Source organism: Zalophus californianus, chromosome 6, assembly GCF_009762305.2.
Source record: "Zalophus californianus isolate mZalCal1 chromosome 6, mZalCal1.pri.v2, whole genome shotgun sequence".
NCBI lineage: Eukaryota > Metazoa > Chordata > Mammalia > Carnivora > Otariidae > Zalophus > Zalophus californianus.
In genome coordinates this window covers 77,013,877-77,035,607 of record NC_045600.1, presented here as the reverse complement: position 1 = coordinate 77,035,607, position 21,731 = coordinate 77,013,877, and the positions used below count along the sequence as shown (strand labels likewise).

The 21,731-nt window shown below is 44.3% G+C and overlaps 1 protein-coding gene across 2 annotated transcripts; it reads left to right on the top strand.

The window, feature by feature from the left end:
* Nucleotides 1–461: 461 nt before the first annotated feature.
* On the top strand, nt 462–13,208 carry GREM1 (gremlin 1, DAN family BMP antagonist). 2 transcript variants are annotated; one of them, XM_027571837.1, is made up of 2 exons: nt 462–748; nt 9,143–13,208. In XM_027571837.1, exons 1-2 carry the CDS (start codon nt 582–584, stop codon nt 9,696–9,698), a joined length of 723 nt encoding a protein of 240 aa, XP_027427638.1. In that variant the 5' UTR covers nt 462–581; the 3' UTR covers nt 9,699–13,208. The 2 variants fall into 2 exon arrangements, with proteins under 2 accessions (XP_027427638.1, XP_027427639.1); XM_027571838.1 differs by lacking the exon at nt 462–748 and adding an exon at nt 1,181–1,323.
* Nucleotides 13,209–21,731: the final 8,523 nt, after the last annotated feature.

Below are 21,731 nucleotides of genomic sequence, written 5' to 3'. Positions count from 1 at the left end.
GCCGGGGTTAACGGGGGCGCGGGGGTCAGCGCCCTCGAAGTTGGGGGCCTCTGGCCGAGCCGCGCCGGAGCCGCGGCGACCGCTCAACGAGAGCATCCTGCCGTCCCGCTCCCGCCACGGGGCAAGAATCGCCTCGTCTGTCGAGATCCCACGGAGATCTTGCTCTTTCCAGGGCAGCCTCTGCGACCGAGCGCGTTGCGGGGCCAACGCAGGCGAAGCGGGGCTGGTGAGAGGAAAAGCCCAGGCCTGGGGCGGAGGAGGAATGAGGGGCCGGGAGCCGGGGGGATTTCCTCCCGCGCTTCCCCCTCCAACGGGAGCGGAAAATGTGATTTGCTGTGCATTCCAGGCGCGGTTCCCTGGGGTGACCTCTCCCAGCCGGCCTGGGCGGGGGGAGCAGACAAAGAGGCGAGGCAGGCGGAGAGGGGGACCCCGCGGGAGGCAGGAGGGGTGCGGGGGGCGGGGGCAGTACCGGGAAAGGGGGCGGATAGCGGGTCCGGCGGCGGCGGCGGCGCCTGGCCAATCGAGAGGCGCGGCCCCGGGCGTCCGGCTCGGCTGCCGGCATTTAAACGGGAGACGGCGCGATGCCCCGCACTCGGTGCGCCCTCCGCGGACCGGGCGACCCAGTGTGCAGCGAGAGCCGTGCTCTCTGTCCGGCTGACCCCGCGCCAAGCCGGGGCGGCTCGGGCCGCGGTCGCACACCGCGCCCCGTGTCGAGAGCGCAAGCCCCGAAGACCCGCCGCACTGACAGGTGAGTGCAGAGGCTCCCGTCAGAGTGAGTGAGAGAATGAGAAAGAGAGAGAGCGCGCGCTCAGGGGTTCCCCTGCAAAAGACTCCCGCGTCCCGCTCGGTGCAGACACGCGGTAGCCCTCCAGGCGCGCAGATCGAGGCCCCGGTTCCCTAGGGTGAATTATGCCGAAAAATCCAGGGTCCTTCCCACAAGGTCTTGACTGCCGTAACCTCACCTTGCGCGGTCCTCCGGGAAAGCCTGGGAAGGAGGATGTCAAGAGCGAGAGCTACTGCCCCGCATCCCATTTCCATCTCTGGGAGGCCAGCTAACGCGCTCCTGGTGCGTGTGCCAGCCGCGCCGGCAGCTCGGAGGCGCGGAGTCCTGGTGGGCGCGTCGCGGGAGCGGTGGGGAGCAGCCGGGACCTGCGGCTCCACCCCGGACCTCCCGGCAAGCCGCACTGAGAGGGTGCCACGTGTCTGAAGCGGGGCGCTGGGGCTCGGGACGTCTGGGGGCTCCCGTCGGAGTCCCAAGAGTGATCCTGCGGTGGGCTGCAGTGTCCGGAGAATGAGCCGTGGGTCCACTGGCTCGCCCTCAAGGTGAGATGGAGACTCGGGTTTCCCCGCGGAGTTCGGCCGCGGTGGAAACCCGAGCGTCGGGTAACGGGTCAGCTGAAGGGCTGTGCGCGGTCGGGGCCTCAGAGTCCAGCGAGCCCGCAGTGCTCACACCACAAACACCGCACACATCCACCGGTTGGCTGCGCACGCGTGGGCGCTCGGTGCAGTCTTCTAGACTTCTCCCCGCCCCACGCGCGCCTCGGCTGAAGCGCCGACGGCCAGGGGCCAGGCAGCGCCAAGCCTCCGGGTCCCGTTTCCCTGGTACTCGTTAATTTGTGTCCTAGAGGCCCCCGCCCCCCTCGCTGAGTCTCGCTAGCGACGAACAACGCGGGACTGGCGGCTCAGACGCCCCGGTCGTCCCGCGTTCTCTCTCTCCGTCTCGCTGAGGCCCGGGGTCGGAGGGGCTATCACCTTGCCGGCCAGAGCGATAAGAACGGACGCGCCACTGCTCTGGCTTGGCATTGCCTTCGGATCCCAGCTCCGCCTTGGGGGCAGCCCCAGCCGGGTGTTTCCCCGCGGGGGGCTCTGGAGACAGTCCCGGGCGAGGCGGGGGCAGACAGGCGATGACCCGGCCTCTGCCGTGAAGCCCTTCCCGCGCTCCCGGAGATGGCCCGAATGGGTCTCCGGGTTGAATCCGGCTGCCGCCTTCTCCTCCTCTGTCGACTTAGAATCGCATCACTTTTACATAGAAATAAAGCCTCGACGTTAGGGGTTAAAATCTCTCCTTAAATGATACAAGGGCAGAGAGCCGACCACTGGTAGGTAATTGGATCTCCCGCTGGAAAAAGCAGATCCGAGCGGTGTGCGCGTCTGTTTATGTTCCCCCTTGGAGATGGTGCCAGGACACGAGTTGATTAAAACAATCTATTGTGTTAAGTGGGTCACGGGGATTTAAGCTGTCCCAGGGACCCCAGAGTGGTGGCTTCCTTTTGGCTGTACACACAACTTAAATAAATAGCAGAGAAGAGGTTAAAATAACCCCGATTCCAGGGTGAGGAGTCTTCTTTCACCCCAGGGCTTTTCAGCCCCGACCCCTTCCTTTCTTTTCTTTACTTTTCTCTTTTCTTTTCCTTTCCTTTCCTTTCTTTCTTTCTCTTTCTTTCTTTCTTTCTTTCTTTCTTTCTTTCTTTCTTCTTTCTTTCTTTCTTCTTTTTTTTTGGAAGCGGGGCCTAGGGGCCTTGAAGAGATGGGCATTTCAAAGCAACAAGGGAAAGATCTTAAACTACAGTCTCATCTCCCTGGCCCATGCAAGTCTACAACAGTAGGTGATTTGATTGCTATCACTGGATAAATTGCATTCCCAAGTTGTAGTATTAACTAATTATCGAACAGTTCTTTAGAACCACAGTTGCTCTCTGTGTGTGTGTTTAATGCTTAGGTCATTGTAGGAATTAAAGTCTTTTGTAAACTTCGTAATTTTACAGGTTTCCTAGTTTCTTAAAAGTCCATTTTGAGTGAAACGTTTTGGGAACCCACGATCTATAGGAAATCCTAGTTGGCTGACACAGTCTTTATGTGAATGATTAGACAGAGAAGAGTAGAAACCTACTGTGTCCTCACATCTTTGAATCAGAGCTGCCTGCCTTGTCTTCTAAACTGAAGCCCTCGGTCTTAATGTTTAAGTATCACAAGTGAAATAAGGCCAAGAAATTTTATGCCACAGACCCCTTTCCAAAGAAATGCTTGTCAACAGCGAAGCTGTGGAGCATGTCCTAGAAGAGAGAGTTAAGGACTGGTGGGAAAACCTAACCCTTTTATGTAAAGAAAAGTAGGGGGTGGGTGTTGGGGAGGTAACTGTAGCATCCAACTGAAAGGCACAGATCAGGCAAGTGTTACCAGCCCATGCCTTACATCTGCAAGGAATTTACTTTAGTTTTAACATATGCTCTTAGAAATGCAAAGTACAACAGTAATTCCTGGGACAACAGAAGTTTTTTTTTTCACATGTGAACATCAAGATACAAACTAGATAATTATTTGTCTTACAATATTCTTCAAACTGTATTGCATTAGAAACAAGTCCACGCATCCCTTGTTAAGTACTGTGCCGGGTGTCCATAGAAGAGTGGTTAAAGACACGTTTGGGGGCTAGGTAGAATGGGTCTCCAACCCTGACTCTCCAACTGAAGAGCTGTTTGACCTTGGGCAGATTCCTAACTTTTCTGACTCTGGATTCCCTGATTGATAAAAGGAAGACAATATTATCTACCTCATGTTCTATCGTGAAAAAGAAATGATAAAATATGGTCTGATTTATGTACAATGCCATGCATGCTAAGGGTTCAAAAATATAGATAACTCTTATTATTGGTGGTGGTATTGGAAGAGGCAGTAACATTATACAGCACCAGATATATTACAAGGTGGTTCTGAAATTAAATCCCAAATTCAGACTAGCACACATCTTGCATCACAATATAGAACCTATCGATTGACTCTCAATAGCGCTGCTCAGTGAATATTTATGACTTTCTAACTTGTTTCCTGTTGACCTCAAAAATTGTATACAATCATTCACTTCAGCAAAAAATCTTCCAGTGAGCATAGAGCTCCTGAGATACTTCACTGCCTGGTGGTTTCCTTTCTGTACTGTGCGATGTGGGAGGCCAGCCAGATTTAGCTTGAATGGTCTTCTGAATAAGGTGGCTGTAGTTAGGGTCTTGGAACTCATACAGGTTGAGACTTTATCCTCTACTAGTTTGCAAGCAAGTAATTCTTATCTTCTTGGTTCAACTTGTCTGGAAAAAAAAAATCGACCCCGTATATTCTTATGAAATTATCTACTTAACTTCTAAAAGTTATCTTTTTGGTGGCTCAGTCATTAAGCATCTGCCTTTGGCTCAGGTCATGATCCCAGAGTCCTGGGATTGAGCCCCCGCATTGGGCTCCTTGCTCAGCGGGAAGCCTGCTTCTCCCTCTCCCACTCCCCCTGCTTGTGTTCCTGCTCTCACTGTGTCTCTCTCTCTGTCAAATAAATAAAATCTTTAAAAAAAAAAAAGCTATCTTTTTAAAAATTCAAGATCAAGATAAAAATAACCTTTCTCTTCTCAAAGATTTAGTTCTGAGGAAAAGGAAGAAATTATTCTAAAATCTGGCCTGCATTTAGAGCATTTGCTGTCACTTTAATTATTTTCTTCTACTGGGAGAATAATTTGATGTCATGCCTGTTGAACGTCTTTCTAAAACTTAATTGATCAGGAGGAGTCGATCAGATGTTCAGGCATAGACATCTGGCTTGCTGACCATTGTCAATTCACTGTAATTCCCACTCAGCACTCCATTTAACTGATTATAAGCAGGTTGGTTAGCTAAAATGAGAAATACAGCAAGAAGAGTGCCAAAAGGAGCTGACCTAAACTTGCCCAAAGACGTTGAGAATATTGGATACTGGTCACACAGAGCATTTTTATTTCTGATTCCCTAGAGTTAGATGATTGTGTTCGTAGAGCCTTGTGAAGATTGGAATAAATCACCATGACCTACCCAGGACAGAGGTGTGGGATAAGCCACATCTCTTGATCACTATGGGAAACCAGCAGGTAGAGGAAAGCATCAGGTAGAAAAGAACTGCTTTGAGAGTATCTATGTGCTCTGGGACAAGTGGATTGGAGGGCAGGACAGTAGTGAAGGGAGAACAGGTGGGGTGGGTGGGTCTTGCTGATGGAGAGCAGTTGCAGAGAAAGCTCACCACGAAAATATCACATTACTTGGAGAAGCAGAAATGCATTAAGGAGAAGTTGAGGCAAATTTTGAAAAGAAGAATGTTGTCTGCAATGAGTGTAAAGGGAGGTCTTTTTGGGTGTCCTGATGCGCTCTGGTCCCACAAAATGCAGCTCATCCTCAATGATGTGAGTGGGTCATTTCATGAATGCAAATTACCAAAAATGTTTGCAGCTCACGGTTGGGCATGAGGGATAATTTATAGGAACCTGAGGTTTGATTAAGATTTGGATTGATTTTTGATAATGGGGCATTCTGTGAGGTGCTGATATGGAGAAGAATTGTCTCAAGAAATTTACATCTTCATGATTTCCTGCACGTTTGTGATATTTACAAAGTGCAGATTATTTGGTGGCAATACAATTGGGATTTCAAGAACAAAACAGTCCCTTTTTCTTCACTGAGTAATCATGACCAGTCTGTGGTGTGTGTGTTTGTGGGGGGAGGTTGGGTGATTGACCACAATGACTTGACAGAGCCCTGGTTCTAGAACTATTAGGGTTCTTAACCTTCTAACTCTTACTCATGTGGAATATGCAGAGTCCTTCAGAGTACCACTGTTCTTTAAGCTGAGGTCTGTGTTGATTGAGATTCCTTAAGTTGGTTTTTACTTTTCTCCAAATAACTAGTTACAAGTTTTAAAGAGTCAAAAGCCTCACAATAAGCACTAAAGATCTTAAAAAGTAGGCTTTTCTAAAAAATGAAAAAACATTTTATAACATTTTCCACACCTAATAAACCTTATTTTGAGAAAAATGTACTTTTCTTAAAAAACAAAAAAATAAGAAAACAGCCTGTCATTCCAGACCCCTTGGGCTTACAGGGTTCACACGCTCCCATAGGAACAGGAAGTCTGTCCAAATTAAAACTGAAAACCACAGTTGACTAATTTTGAATTTACTGCTTGCTTTATTGTTGGTTTCTGCCATAGTGAATACAGTGGCTTCAATTAGAAAATGAAACCCACAGCATTGTGCATGGGACCAGGTAAAAAATAGTGGCTATCTGAAGTTTCCCTAGAAAAAGAAAGACAAATATTAAGGTACTTCTAGGCTAAGAGTTTGCTATACTGTAAGTCAGAAATTAAGACGATTGTGTTAGGGGATGCCTGGGTGGCTCAATCAGCTAAGCGTCTGCCTTCTGCTCAGGTCATGATCCCAGGGTCCTAGGATGGAGCCTCGCATCGGGCTCCCTGCTCAGTGGGGAGCCTGCTTCTCCCCCTTCTTGTGCTCCCTCTCTGACATAAATAAATAAAATCTTAAAAAAAAAAGATTGTCAGGCTCGGCTGCTCATTGGCACATGTGAAGGCATTTTAAAAATGAAAACGGAGACTCTGTAAATCAGTGTGGTCCATAACAAGCATTTATTTAACAGAAGAGCACCTATTCTGCACCAGGCACTGAGGATAAGGGGATGAATAAGTCCTCATGACTCTCAGACTAGGTATTTATTTAATGACAGATGTGAAGATGCCAGGAAGGAAAAGGTGAGCATAAAAAGAATCCCATGTTGGTCTGGAGAAAGGAAATTGCCATTTTTTGGACAGATGTTTGTGGGAGGGGATGGCTTTATGACGTGAACTGTCCTATGCACACAACGTACATTCCCAGTCAGTTTCAGACTGGCCTCTGTGATGTTGGACTCAGAGGGTCTTGCTCTGGGAGGGCTGAATTGTCCTTGGGGCCATTTTCAGTAGGGAGGAGGGAAGACTGTTGGGTGTAGGCCTACGGCTGTCTCATGTTCCTCTTTGAAATGGGCAGAGACTGAATTTTAGTTTAGATCCTGGCCCCCAATGGAATAAATAGCAGAAATTTGTAAAAGCGTCTCAAATTCACAATATATTTGCCTAGGAGACTGAACTGTCATGGCTCAAGTTATCCTGGTCTCTGGAGAAAATCAGCACTGTTTTATAACTGGACTTTTCTCATGAGTGATTTTTCTAAAGACAAAACAAGGAAATTAATTTTTTTGTTGTTGAGGCAAAAAAGGCTCTGTTTAAAGAACAGGGATGTTGTAACATAAACTGACAAAAGCCAGGGAGTCTACAGTCCAAAGAACAGGAGCTAAATGTCACATTATCAGTTCCAAACTTGAACTTGCCCCAAAGTATTAGGTTAATGTTGGAAAAATGGTGCCATTTAAGGATATTTTAAATTTAATATTTAATTATCTTAATTTGACATTATCCTTAGGGTTGCATAGTCTTTACTTACAGGGACTGTTGCTTAGAGAATGTAGATTCCACAGGGCCTTTGTCTTTGAAAGGTAATTGCTTTAGCTGATCATGCCAACTTGTATAGTTCCTTGGGGGCACGTGATAAGGTTACTATTAAATTGTACATTATTATATGTAATGCTGGCGTACAAGAGAGAGGAGGGAAATGGGTACTTCCCAGCGGTGCCCTTAGGTTCAGAACCATGGTGGGCATGGGGGCTGGGGGATAGGGGAAGCCTCAAGATTCAGGTCAGATTTGGTAAGATGGCCTGAGAGGGAGGCTGTGAATTTGCAATTGCACTCTTTGAAAAGAAAATCCTTCCACATTTTAATAACTCTTTTCTGTGCCTCAGGGTTGCAAGTGCTACAGGCCTTGCTACTCAAAGCTTGTTAGGAAGGCAGACCTACTGAATTAGAATGTGCAATTTAACAATACCCCCAGGCGATCATCTGCTCATTGAGGTTTGAGAGGCACTGTGTCAGGAGAATCTCAATAGCGTGATGCTTGCACTCTTCAAAAATATGCTCAGGCTTCTCCTTTTCCTCCTCTGTCCTACCTTTCCTTAACACTCTGCCTCTAGATGAGCCCTCCTTTCTCTGATTTACATTCTTCTTTCTCTCCATCTTTGCTTTCCTCTTTGTTTGTTTTGTTAGTTTTCCCTCTGCTTCCCCACTTATCTAATTTTTTTTGCCATTGTTTGTTGCCCTTCCGACCCATGTCTAACTCCAGGCCTATCCACAGTAATTCACTATCACTGATTTATTCTACATGTCCATGGCATTTATTAGTGTAAATATTTGCACATGCCTGTTTTCCTGTGCCATTTTCTACCTCCTAGATGTTACATACACAGATACACACACACACAGGTGAATGACCTATTTCACCATTTAAAAGTAGAAAAATGTATATCATGATATCATGAATGATACAAAAAATAGCTATGCCCATTTAGAAATGAGAACAGGTGAGAGGTCCAGGAGTCTTAGGAGTTAATGTGATCTTTCTGGAAAGGTAATTCATTCTGTCTGCAATCCTGCCATAGATTTGGTTAGTTCTAAAATTGCTTTCCTTTGTACCTCAAATTTGATCTGAACAGCCTATCTGGGGAGATGAGGTCTTTGTACCCGTGCTTACATGAAGTCATTTCTTGAGAAACAAAGTGATTTTCTCAAGGTCAGATAGCAAGTTGTTGCCCCAAGACTTGGACTGGAAACTCAGTCTTGATTTTGCACCCAGTGCTGCTCCTGCTAAGTGCTCTCCCTCCCTCGGCTGCTTGCCTGTCTCCTCCAGAGGTTTCCTTGCAATGCACGCTATCAGCAAACATCTCCTAAGCATCCAACCAACCGAACAAGGCACAACTCAGGAAGGGCTCAGGCCAGTTGGGGAGAAAAAGAGACTGGGAGCCTTTCCTGGCAGATGAAGCCTGGACAGTGAGGCAGATTTGTCTTGCTGTAAAACTAAATAGAAAACTGGGTTTCCCCAGAGAGGTGCAAAGGTAATTTGGCCTAATACAAGAACGAATACAATTAAGTGACCATGAGACAACTTCAGATGTGATTGGTGTCAGCAGCCAGGAAGGAATTCCGGTGGGAGGACATGCCGTGAAGAGATAGGGCCTGGCTGAGTTCAGACCTTGGCTTATTCGCAGGTGACCCTGGGCAAGGCACTTCGTGGCTTGACGGGGGGTGGGGGGGTGGGGGGTATGAGAATAATAACACCTGATTCATAGAGATATTGTGAGAAGAAAATGAAATATCTCACATAGTGTTTAACAAGTGCCTGATAAAATGTTAGCTGCTATTAATTTTCGAATTGACCTGTCCGTCTTCTGTGTCTCCCCTCTCTGTGCTTCCCTCCGATAGCATGAGCCGCACCGCCTACACTGTGGGAGCCCTGCTTCTCCTCTTGGGGACCCTGCTGCCCACCGCCGAAGGGAAAAAGAAGGGGTCCCAAGGTGCCATCCCCCCACCAGACAAGGCCCAGCACAATGACTCGGAGCAGACTCAGTCTCCGCAGCAGCCGGGCTCCAGGAACCGGGGGCGTGGCCAAGGGCGTGGCACGGCCGTGCCCGGGGAGGAGGTGCTGGAGTCCAGCCAGGAGGCCCTGCATGTGACCGAGCGCAAATACCTGAAGCGAGACTGGTGCAAAACCCAGCCGCTGAAGCAGACCATCCACGAGGAGGGCTGCAACAGCCGCACCATCATCAACCGCTTCTGCTACGGCCAGTGCAACTCCTTCTACATCCCCAGGCACATCCGGAAGGAGGAAGGCTCCTTTCAGTCCTGCTCCTTCTGCAAGCCCAAGAAGTTCACCACCATGATGGTCACACTCAACTGCCCCGAACTGCAGCCGCCCACCAAGAAGAAGAGGGTCACGCGAGTCAAGCAGTGTCGATGCATATCCATCGATTTGGATTAAGCTGGGCACACCCAGCCTGTCCTAGGGATGCAGCCCCGGGCGGGCCCAGAGCCAGACCTAAAACGACCTGATTCTTACTTGGCTTCAACCTACAGGCAAGAAGAACCGCCAGAGCTGCCTTCTGACAGGAGCCTGCTAGTGCGTAGTTTGTGTGCATGAGTGTGCATGGGTGTCTGGGGGGTTGCAGACGCCAGAGGAGGGCACTTCCTATTATGCAAACGTATCCGCTTCCATGGGGCTGGCACAGAAAGCCTACACTGGGGAGGTGGGGGGAGGCACATGAAAAGGGGCAGGGCTGCAGTCAGGTTCTGCCGGTGTATTCCATGTGCCCTTCCAGGGACCAGAATCTCCCTTCTGAATGAATGTTAACGCAAGAGGCTACTCTGAGGGCAAGAGACCTGTTTTAGTGCTGCATTCTACTTGGAAAGGGTATTTCCACCTGTGATTGCTTCTTCCCCTCCTCCTCCTCTCTTCCACAACCCATCCCTTCTTAGAATCTCAGTGACTATTTCGGTCTAATTCCCCCTCTGCCAGGGACTCGAAATTAGCTCACTTGACCATAGATGTGACTGTTTCTTATTTTGGGAAGGGTCTCCCGACTCCGGGAGCCTGGTGGGCGCGCAAAGGGCAAGAAGGACACAGGAGGGGGTGGAGGGAGGGACGGAGGGGGAGGACCAGCTGGGCACAGCACAAGTTCTGTAGGGAGACCTGCAGAGTTGTGAAAGGCCAACCCCAAAACACAGGGCGACCCATGCTTCAGCGAGTTTTTCCCTGGTATTAACCAAAACCAAGTGAACAGAGGAGAAATGAAATTGCCAAAAAATCACTAACTTTGGCTGTCACTGTGATCTGCTGAAATTGGCTGTAACCCAACACCAAACTTAAAACATAAACATCGACCACTCCTATTTTCAGAACCCCGTGAGTGAGCAAAACCAAGGCGACCCCCACCCCCCGCTTCGCCCCTCAGACAGAAAATAGATGTAGTTCAGAGCACTCTATGCAGGGATAGGAAGAAAACAAACACCTCATAAGCAGAAGGTCCTCATACCTTTCCTTTTGCTTGGTTGTAATCACCTCTTTCCCAGTTCATGATTTCTGTGTAATGCTTCTGAGAGCCACAACCCTTATTATAAAGATTCTGCCTCTGCTAAGTGTCCCTGGCAGTGAAGAACCAGGCTAAGATGGGGGAGATGAGGGACTGCTTTAGTTGAGCTAGAAGTATATTGGGGGTCCTTTTGTTTTAGCTGTTGGTAGGAGATTGAGCTGGGGAGTAGAGGAGAAGAAAGAAAGAAAGGTGATTGCCTCTGGCTAAGGAGTAGTTTAATGCCTGGGAGGAGGTATAAAGGATGTGTCCTCCCCTTCTTCCTTTGCCTTCTCAGGGTCTAATGAGAAATCCCAGTTAAGAAATCAGAGCATTTGGGGAAAAAAAAAAATCCAGGCATTTGGGTGCATTAGCTGTCTCTCTACTGGTGGTGGGATTTAGGTAACATTGTAATTGTTCAGAACCTACTGGTAGACCCCTCCTCTGATTAAACTCAGGCTCCTCCCCATCCCTGCTTAGGATTTATCTAACGGTCAAAGTGCAGGGCAGGTGGACCTTACTGCATTTTGGATTTGGCTCACCTGTTCTCTTCAAGCCTGAGGTTTTCTATGTAAACCCATCCCCACACCCCAAACACTTTTTTTTTTTGCCTTGTACCTTCTCATCCTCGATAGCCAAGTCACGTGTGATATGGGAAACAAGCACCATCGACTAGCATTTTAGTTGCCCATCCAGGCGCCAGCATTGCACTAAAGAAGCTGCTTTTATTGTTTTTGTTTTTGTTTTTGGTGCAGCGCTCTCTCATCTAACAGCTAAGCCAGAACCATGCTTTGAGGCAGAAGTTATCTTGAACACCCAAAATATTGGGCCGAGTTTTGAAACTTTTGAACTCACTACTGATGATTCCACACGAGACAAATTTGTCCGAACACACAGTCCGTGTATTTCATGTACACTGTATGCCCCTGCCCTAAATCTTTCTATCATCCACATCCTCCAACAATAAAGCACAGAATGGATTTAATTAAGCACACAAATACTAAGCCAGAATTTTGAGGGTGGGGGAGAGGAAAAGAAAGGGGAAGGAGCTGAACATGTGAAACCACACTAGAAGAGGAAAAATGACATTTAGAACCAGCAGACACTGTATTTCTCTTGTTGTTTTAACTCTGCCACAAGCATGCAGTTTTGTTAAAAAGAGATGACTTAAGTTGGCAGCAGTAATCTTCTTTTAGTAGCTTGTACCACAGTCTTGCATGTAAGTCAGATTTGGCTTAAGTAAAGAGAATTTCCTCAAAATTAACTTCACTGGGATAATCAACAGCCTAACTACCCTGAAAAAAAAAAAAAACAAAAACAAAAAACCAGCGCTAACCAAAGAGGGAAATGTCTGCTTTTCTTACTGTGCCTAAATTAAGACTAGCAAAGTATGGTGTGTCTTCCAACATTTATTGAAAGTGCCATATCTATTACATGTTGTATTGGAGTCACTGATGAAGAAGTATGTTTTTTTCATTACTATAGTAGAATTTTTTTATGGCAAGATATTTGTGATCTCAATTTTTCCTGTTAAAATAATGCCAAACACCAAATATGAATTTTATGATGTACACTTTGTGCTTGGCATTAAAAGAGAAAAACACACATCCTGCAAGTCTGTAAGTTGTTTTTTTGTTATTGTAGTTCTTCAAAGTTAAAAATGTAAGTGAAAAATCTGGAGGAAACAATAATTTCCACTGTGTGGAATGTGAATAGTTAAACAAAAAGTTATGGTTATTTAATGTAATTATTAATTCAAATCCTTTGGTCACTGTGATTTTGAGCATTTGTTTTTTCTCCTTTATCTGACTTCCTCTGAGTTGAGCAAAGAAGAAAGTGGCACATTGTATGTTGTTGGAGGCTTTTATCAGGTCAGAGGGAAATAATAAAATCTCGACACATCTGAACATGTGTTACAAGAGTCAGGATCTGAGCTTTTGCTTTTTTTTAATCGAATGTTCCTTAAAGGTTAACATTTCTGAAGCAATATGAAGAGATATTTTAAATGTTATTTTGGAAGACTTATGACGTGTGTATACAAATAGCAGATAATAATGAATAGTTCACAAGTCCTTTTAAGGAGAAAATCTAAAATGAAAAGTGTATGTACAGAACATGTCTAAATGACCAGTTAATGCTTAAGAGTGGAAGGAGTTCTATTGATTTGTCATTCTTAAGATATTTAATATCAACTGCATTATGTATTATGTGTGCTTTAATCATTGAAAACCAACAGAGGATTATATAGACTATGATTGAGTTACTTTGTTATGTATGAGGATGAGAGGTGATTTAATAGTCTCATAAAAGTTAATTTGGTTTAAAGCAAAGTTTTATGAATTTGTAACTAGAATTTGATTTTAATCCCAATTATGTTCTATATCATCTTCCCCAAAGAGCAACCAATAAATTGCAACTTTTCTCTCTGTGTGTGTGTGTATGCATGTGTGTGTTTAACTGGTTGTGTTCACAGAACAGGGATTCACTTGTCATGGGAAGGGAGGTAGAAAAGAGATAAATAGATCTCTTGTATATCACAGGGAACTTATTTCTTCCAACTAGGCCCAGGCAGTGGCAGCTAGAGGTGGGGGGAAAGTTGGTGTGCGATGGAAAGTACCAGCCTCTTCCCCAGAGCTAGAAAGAAGAGCTGGAAAGGTGTTTTGCAAACCCTTCAGTAATGGAAGAGTTGTCATGCAAAAATGATAATAGCTCAATTTTGAAGTGTTCAAGGGAAAAATGGAAGAAAGACTTGGGGCTCGCTAGAAGGAAGAAAACAATGAGGGTGATTCATCAGCACAATGAGCTGCCTTTGAGATGGTGAACTCCCTGTGCTTAGAAGTATGAAAACACATGCTGGACCTCATTTAATAGGGATGTGAGGTAAAGCCAGTTACTGTCCTGGATTTGCAATTGAATTGGCAGATTTCTGAGGTCCCTTCTTACTTGGACATAAGATACGGGATTTCTACTAGGCATTGGTGCTCTGACCATGGTGATGAAAATCCTAGCAACTATGTATGGAGTGCTTAGGCCAGACTGTGCTGAAGATTTTATTTGAATTGTTACCCACAATCTTCATAGATTGTATATATGCCATTATTATCACTGCTAGGAGGTAGTGAACTTATATAGTTTCACTGCAACACCCGTACCCTTAAGCACTAGGCAAAATTGTGATATTCTCAACTTTATCAGTTATTCTTTTAAGGACAGAACACAGCAGTTTAAAAATACGTCCAACTCTTGATTATTCACATGTAATGACTACAATCACCCTGAGGTTGTAGTTGACATCATCAGGAGCCCTAGCTGTAAAGCATTTAAAGCCTCTTTGCTACCTCTCTTTTTGTTACGGCCTCCTTGGACTTAGAGGGGAAAGATGGCAGCAAGGAGCAAGGAGACAGTGTCCTCAGAAAAGCCACACCCACATCTAGGAGGCAACATCTGAACAGGGTAGTGGGACTGGATATAGAAAGGCATTTTAGATTAAAAAAACAAAGAGTACATGGTAGAATATCAGCAAAAATGTTGGAGTGAGGAGCTCTGAAAATTCTCCATAAAATCAATGAGAAATTGGCAAAAATAACCAGAACCAACATTTTAGAACTTTGAAAATTAACTAAGGTCTTGCCCCACTCTGGGGAGCGTTTATTCTAGAAAAAGGCTGAATCTCTGTAAGAACAACAAACACTGTGATATTGTAACTTGCCCTGTTCTCATCCTCCCTCTTCAGTTCTATAGAAGACTTAAAAACCAACAGCCTGCAACTACAGTGAAAACCAGCCACCTAGCAGTCCCTGGAGGGGGGTAGAAGGGGATTGGAGTTCTTTCACAGCCAAATACCCAGAGAAATGTCATTATTTGACTTGTCTGTCAGACCCTGGAGACCCCCACTTGCAAGGCTATCTTTATTTGACCTGATTGGAAGCTGCCCAGAGTGAAGAGCCTTGTTGAAAACAGTTAGAGGCAATTGATTATTTTTGTGGCTGCGTGAAGTAGAGGATAGCAGTTGGGGCAAGCAAAATGTTGAACAACACAGGGGAATGAGATTTTCTTTGGGCTTTGAAAAGCTCCAACATAGTACAGGGAATCTAGAAGGCCAAAAGCATGCATAGGGCTGTGTACATGCCCAGGGCTTTCTACCTGCCCAGGAAGAATCTGAGAAGACTGTACGCTCTTACCTCAGGCTGATCATCAGCCTTTGCATAAGCAGGAAGGGAAGGCTAAGGCCCAGTTGTCAACTGCTTGAGTATTGAAGGTGTGCTCCAAGATTTATAGAGAACCCCTTGGCAAAGACTGATAGACTTATTGGTTCCAAGCGTTTAAGGAAATCACTGTTCAGCTATTAGCTGACCACTAAACTAACCAAGCAGGGATTTCAGTGGCAACACACAACAAAAAATACAGACTTTATTGAATTAGTTCATAAAAGTTACTGTTAAACAAAGAAACAACAAACACCAACAACAATGAATCCTGGGGAGTGGGAGAGAGTCTGATTTCAAGAGTTACTACATTCTATTACTTACAATCACTTATATTTTCAGATGATATGATCGTGTACATAGAAATCCTAAGGAATCCACAAAAGAAATAATAGAGCTATCTTAGTCCATTCAGGCTATTATAACAAAAATACCATAGACAGGTAGTTTATGGAAGACAACAACAACAACAATTATTCCTCACAGTTTGGAGACTGGAAGTCTGAGATCAGGTTGCCAGCATGGTCAGGTGAAGGCATGCTTCTGGGTCCCAGATTTCTTGTTGTATCCTTACCTGGTGAAAGGGGCTAGAGATCTCTCTGGAGGCTCTTTTGTAAGGGTTCCACCCTCATGACTTAAGGACATCCCAAAGATGCCCACCTCTAAATATCATCACCTTGGGGGTTAGGATTTCAACATGAATTTTGGGGTGGATGCAACAATTCAGACCATAGCAAGAGCTTGGTAAATGAGTATATCAAGATTGCAGGACACAAGATCAATATACAAAAATTAATTGTATTCTATACACTAGCAAAGAGCAAGTCTGAAAATGAAATTAGGAAAATAATTCCTTTGCTATAGCATCAAAAATAGGAATAAATATAGGAATAAATATAACAAAGGAAGTGCAAGACTTGGATATGGGAAACTATAAGACGGGCGCCTGGGTGGCTCAGTTGGTTAAGCGACTGCCTTCGGCTCAGGTCATGATCCTGGAGTCCCAGGATCGAGTCCTGAATCGGGCTCCCTGCTCAGCAGGGAGTCTGCTTCTCCCTCTGACCCTGCCCCCTCTCGTGTGCTCTCTCTCTCTCTCATTCTGTTTCTCAAATAAATAAATAAAATCTTTAAAAAAAAGAAACTATAAGACATTGTTTAAAGCAATGAAAAAAAACCAAAACAAATGGAAAGACATTCCATGTCCATGGATTAGAATTCTATTGCAGATTCAATGGAATCCCTATCAAAATCCCAACTGGCTTCTTTACCGAAATGGACAAAATCTAATCCTAAAATTTATATGAAAATGCAAGGGACCCAAAATAGCCAAAACCATCTTGAAAAAGAAGACGGAGTTGAAGCACTGACACCTCCTGATTTCAAAACTTACAGCAAAGAATTGTTGTAAGGCAGATACCCTTATAACTACCATTAGGTTAAGAAATGTATTTTTTCCCCCAGCTTTTCCAGAAGTTTTCCTAAGCCCCACCTCAATCTTAACCCTTTCCCATACCACAATTATCACACTCTCAAATTTTATAGTAATTTCTTCTTTGCATATCTTGATAGTTTCATCACCAAAGTGTGCATCTCTAACTCCATATGCCAAAGTGTGCATCTCTAACTCCATATGGTTGTCAACAGCTTAAGTGGGAAAAGATAAAGCCTTGAAGTAAGGCAGCTCTAGCCCTCCTCCTATGAACCTGATGGTGATTACCAAGTAGAGGATTACCGGTGTCCATTTCCTCCTATTGCACCAAGAAATTCAGGTTTTAAAATCACTGTTTCAAGGTATTTTATTTTATTTTATTTTATTTTATTTTACAGAGAGACATAGCAAGAGAGGGAACACAAGCAGGGGGAGTGGGAGAGGGAGAAGCAGGCTTCCTGCCGAGCAGGGAGCCCGATGCGGGGCTCGATCCCAGGACCCTGGGATCATGACCTGAGCCGAAGGCAGAAACTTAATGACTGAGCCACCCAGGAGCCCCTATTTCAAGGTATTTTAGATAATTATCCTTACTGCCACTGTTCCCCATTATCATAAAAACAAAGACTTCGATACTGATGCTCACAGAACAATTCTACTGTCTCTTATGTTTATGGCTGAAACCACTTTCTCTATCCTGTGTATTTATCATTAAACAATGTAGCAAGAGTCCATTAGAAATGGGCTTCCTGGCCTTCCAGACATTCCATTCCACCAGTGCCAATACTGACACTTTGAATGAAGAAGCTTATTATTATACCATAATGACAGCAGAGGTTATATTTGGGATGGGCTTTAAAGTAGATATGTATTGTTTTTTTACTTTTTGCATTTTCTTATCCTTAAAACTTTTATTTTTGGTGGGGAGGGGGCCCCTGGGTGGCTCAGTTGGTTAAGTGTCTGCCTTGGGCTCAGGTCATGATTCCGGAGTCCTGGGATCGAGTCCCACATTGGGATCCCTGCTGCTAGGGGAGCCTGCTTCTCCTCCCTCTGGTCCTCCATCCCCGCTTCTGTGCTCTCTTGCTCTCGTTCTGCTTTCTCTCTCCAATAAATAAATGAAATCTTTAAAAAAAGTTTTAATTTTTTTTGGATCCACCCTTCCCTCGTTCCTTGTGGTGTCACTGAGGCTTCTTACCACTGTGTGTTTTATTCCTATCCCCTCTGTAGGCATAGGGGTGACATTTGACCATATTAGAAAATCAGAATACTCATTCCACTTGACCACCATGGTTGGTTTTAAAAACAAGCTTGAAACCCAAACTGAGTCCATAATCATCTTCCTTCAGATTTGAATATGGAGGCTGGGAGAAACAAGATTTTTTCCCTCCTCTAGTATCTTAAGCCTGTAGACCAAAATCTGTTGATAGTCATCTTTTCCAGGTATATTGGATGAAGCTGTCTGAAGAACAAAGCCTCTACACACAGAAAAGCAGAGCCAAAAGATGGACTGAGTATCTTGATGAAAGAATTTTTCATACTGAATTGAGATAATGCCAGAAGTCTGGCCAACATATGAATCACCTTGTATTTGTTAGAGATTGCTCTGTAACAAATTATGCCAAAACTCAGTAGTTTAAAACAACAAACAATTATAATCTCATATATTTTTAAAAGATTTTATTTATTTATTTATGAGAGAGAGAGAGAGAGAGAGAATGACCAGGGGGAGAGGGGCAGCGGGAGAGGGAGAAGCAAACTTCCTGCTTCCCTGCTGAGCAGGGAGCCCTACGCCTGGCTCCGTCCATCCCAGGACCCTGAGATCCTGACCTGAGCCGAAGGCAGATGCTCAATCGACTGAGCCACCTAGGCGCCCCAATCTCACATATTTTCTGATAGGGATCTGGGAATGACTCTACTGGGTAGTTCTGGCTCAGAATTTCTCAGGAGTTTGCAGGCAAGGTGTCAGCAGGGGTTTCAGACCTCTAAAGACTTGATGGACTGGAGAACCCACTTCCATCACGGTTCACTCACATGGCTATTGGCTGGAGGCCTCAGCTCCTCACAGGGTGGACGTCTCTTCATAACACAGTAATTGGCTTCCTCCAGAGTGAGTAATCCAAGAGAGAGCAAGGAAGAAGCCACAGCACCTTTCATGACAGCCTCCAAAGCCACAGGCCTTACTTTTGCTTTCTCTCATTTGTCAAAAGCAAGTCACTAAATTTCTCTGGAAGGTACGAGTGTTTAGCTTTCTATGCTCTATAGTTTAGGAGACAATCCAGAAGGATACTGGATTAGGAGCCGAGAGGGCAAGATGCCACATCGAAGTAATTCATGAATACAGGGGTGAAAGAAAGCAGCGTTTAAAGGCTTACAATGAAAAACATCAGTCTCTTGTCCCAGCAACTCTACTCGACTCCTTCAGTCTCATTTCTCAGAGTTGACCGCTGAAAATGTCTGTTTCTTCTGCCCTTGCATCCATCTTTCTACTCCTTACTTTTAAGTTTACATATTGTCTGCCAACATTGTGTTATGATAAAGAAGACAGGTAGTTCATTCTCCGTTTCACTCACTCCACCCTATACAATTTGTGCCACAAATTTTGATTACATCAACAATCAGAGTTTACATTGTTATGACCATCAATTACTATTGACTGCTGAATTTAGGTTTCCTTTGTCGTTCAGCTGATCCTGGAGGTAGCTATTTGATCTTTTCTCATTTAGTTATTTAAAAAAATATATATATTCAAATATATACATGTACACACACACTTATCCTTATTTCCATGATGTTTTAAGTGATTTCCCCAAGAATACTATTTCCTGGTATTCATATCTTTGCACGATACCCTTCTCTGTAGTGTGGCTGGGACCTGGAAATTGCTTCTAATAAATGGAATGTGGCACAGGGGATAGGATGCATGTGATCATCATGGGAACATGATTGCATAAAAGTGTAGTTCCCATCTTGCCAGGGTCTGGCACTGCTCCATTGCTGGCTTTGAAGAAGCAAGCTGCCATGGATCTATGGCTGCAAGGAAATGAATTTTGCAAATAACTTAAAGGAGCTTAGAGGTCTTTCCCTACTCTAGCTTCTGTGAGAACCTAGTCCTGGCTGATATATTGATCATTGCCTTGTGAGACTGTGAACAGAAACCCAGCTAAGCTGTGCCCAGACTCCTGACCCACAGAAACTGTAAGATGATACATGTGTGTTGTTTTAAGCCACGAATTTGTGACAGTCTGTTTTACAGCATAGTAAACTAATGTATCTTCCCATGAATTTTAAATTTGGGCAGTCACGTTTGTTGTTGTTTCTAGAGAGTCTCTGCTTGTTGTCCTTCCCCCTCTCTGTTTTAAAATAATATTCTGAGGTGCCTGGCTGGCTCAGTTGGTAGAGCATGTGACTCTTGATCTCGAGGTCATAAGCTTGAACCCCATATTGGGTGCAGAGCCTACTTGAAAAAAAATAAGATAATATTCTGCTTTTGTTTCATGGATGTAATCTTTTTTTCCTTGTTAGTTTTTGCCCCTATTCTCTATATTGTCTCTGTTTAACTCTGGCTCTCTTAGGTGTGTATGTGTGCATTGATTTCTGGCTCTCCTAAGATATTGGTGATTCTTAGTGGTGCGTTATATTTAAGAGCTCTAACAAGCCAGTTGAGAAGATCTGTGTGTGAGAAGGTTATTAAGCTGGTATCCTTCACTGCAAGCTAATCTGGTGGTGAGGCAACCTTTTAATTGGGGGAATTCCCAAATGTCAATATTTAATGATCTTGTCTCTGGGGCTATTAAGTTTCCCAAGAGAAGAATCCACTATACATTTTTTTGGGGGAAAGCTACTAGTCTTCTATGAGGGTGAAAAATGCTGGGTGAGCTCTTTGTTCAGTATGAAGATTTTCATTTATTAGCACCATGCCTCATTTCTGTCTTTATTTGGCCTGGTTGTCCTGAAATTCAAAGATTTCTGGATTTAATTTCTCTTTCTTTCTTTCTTTCTTTTTCTTTCTTTCTTTCTTTCTTTCTTTCTTTCTTCTTTCTTTCTTTCTTTCTTTCTTTCTTTCTTTCTTTCTTTCTTTCTTTCTTTCTTTCTTTCTTTCTTTCTTTCCTTCTTTCTTTCTTCCTTCCTTCCTTCCTTCCTTTTTTCTTTCTTTCTTTCCTTTTCTTTCTTTCTTTCTTTTTTCTTTTTTTTTTTAAGATTTTATTTATTTATTCATGAGAGACAGAGAGAGAGAGAGAGAGAGGCAGAGGGAGAAGCAGGCTCCCAAGGAGCAGGGACCCCGATGCGGGACTCGATCCCAGGACCCTGGGATCATGACCTGAGCCGAAGGCAGATGCTTAACCATCTGAGCCACCCAGGCGCCCATCTTTCTTTCTTTCTTTCTCTTTCTTTCTTTCTTTTTTCTTCCTTCCTTCCTTCCTTTTTTCTTTTTCTTTTTCTCTTTCTTTCTTTCTTTCTCTCTCTCTCTCTTCCTTCCTTTTCTCTTTCTTTCCTTCTTTTCTTTTTCTTTCTTTCTTTCTTTTTCTTTCTTTCTTTCTTTCTTCTTTCTTTCTTTCTTTCCTTCCTTCCTTCCTTCCTTCCTTCCTTCCTTCCTTCTTTCCTTCTTTCCTTCTTTCCTTCTTCCTTTCCTAGAAATACTTGGTTCTTTGTAATCGGCTATTGATGGTATAATAAAATAAATTTAAGTGTCACCTAATTTTAACATTTAAAATAGTCCATTGAAGGATCTATAATACAGTATGTTAAGCCTAATAGTCAAAATTTTGGGCTTAATTTCGTGAAAGAATAAACTTTTTCAGTGGTCAAGTTAGGTCAGATGAGGTTAAGGTTGCCTGGTTTAACCTGGTGTTCTAGTTGTCTATTGTTGCATGAAAAACTATTCCAAAACTGAGTAGCTTAATCTTTTATTATTATTACTACCTCTCATGGTTCTGTGAGTTGACTGAACTCAGCTGAGTGGTTCTTCCTTGGCTAGAGGTTTCTCATGCTGTTGCAGTTAGACAGCACTGGGGCTGGGATCACTGGATGCTCAACAGGAGGAAATGCCCCTGATGACTCACACACAAGGCTGGTAGTCAATGCTGGCTACAGCTGGAAGCTGAGCTTCAAATACTCTCTTCATGTGTCTTAAGCTTCTGAGCCTAGTGGTTGGGTTTCAAAAACAAGTGTTCTAAGATAAAGCTGGGCCTGAAAATCTATAGTGTCAGTTGTACCATATTCAGTTGGTCAAAGGAGTCTAGACCTGCCCAGATTCAAGAAGGAGATATCCCCACCTCTTGATGAGAGAAGTGTCACGTAAGTGGCCATCTTTAACCTAC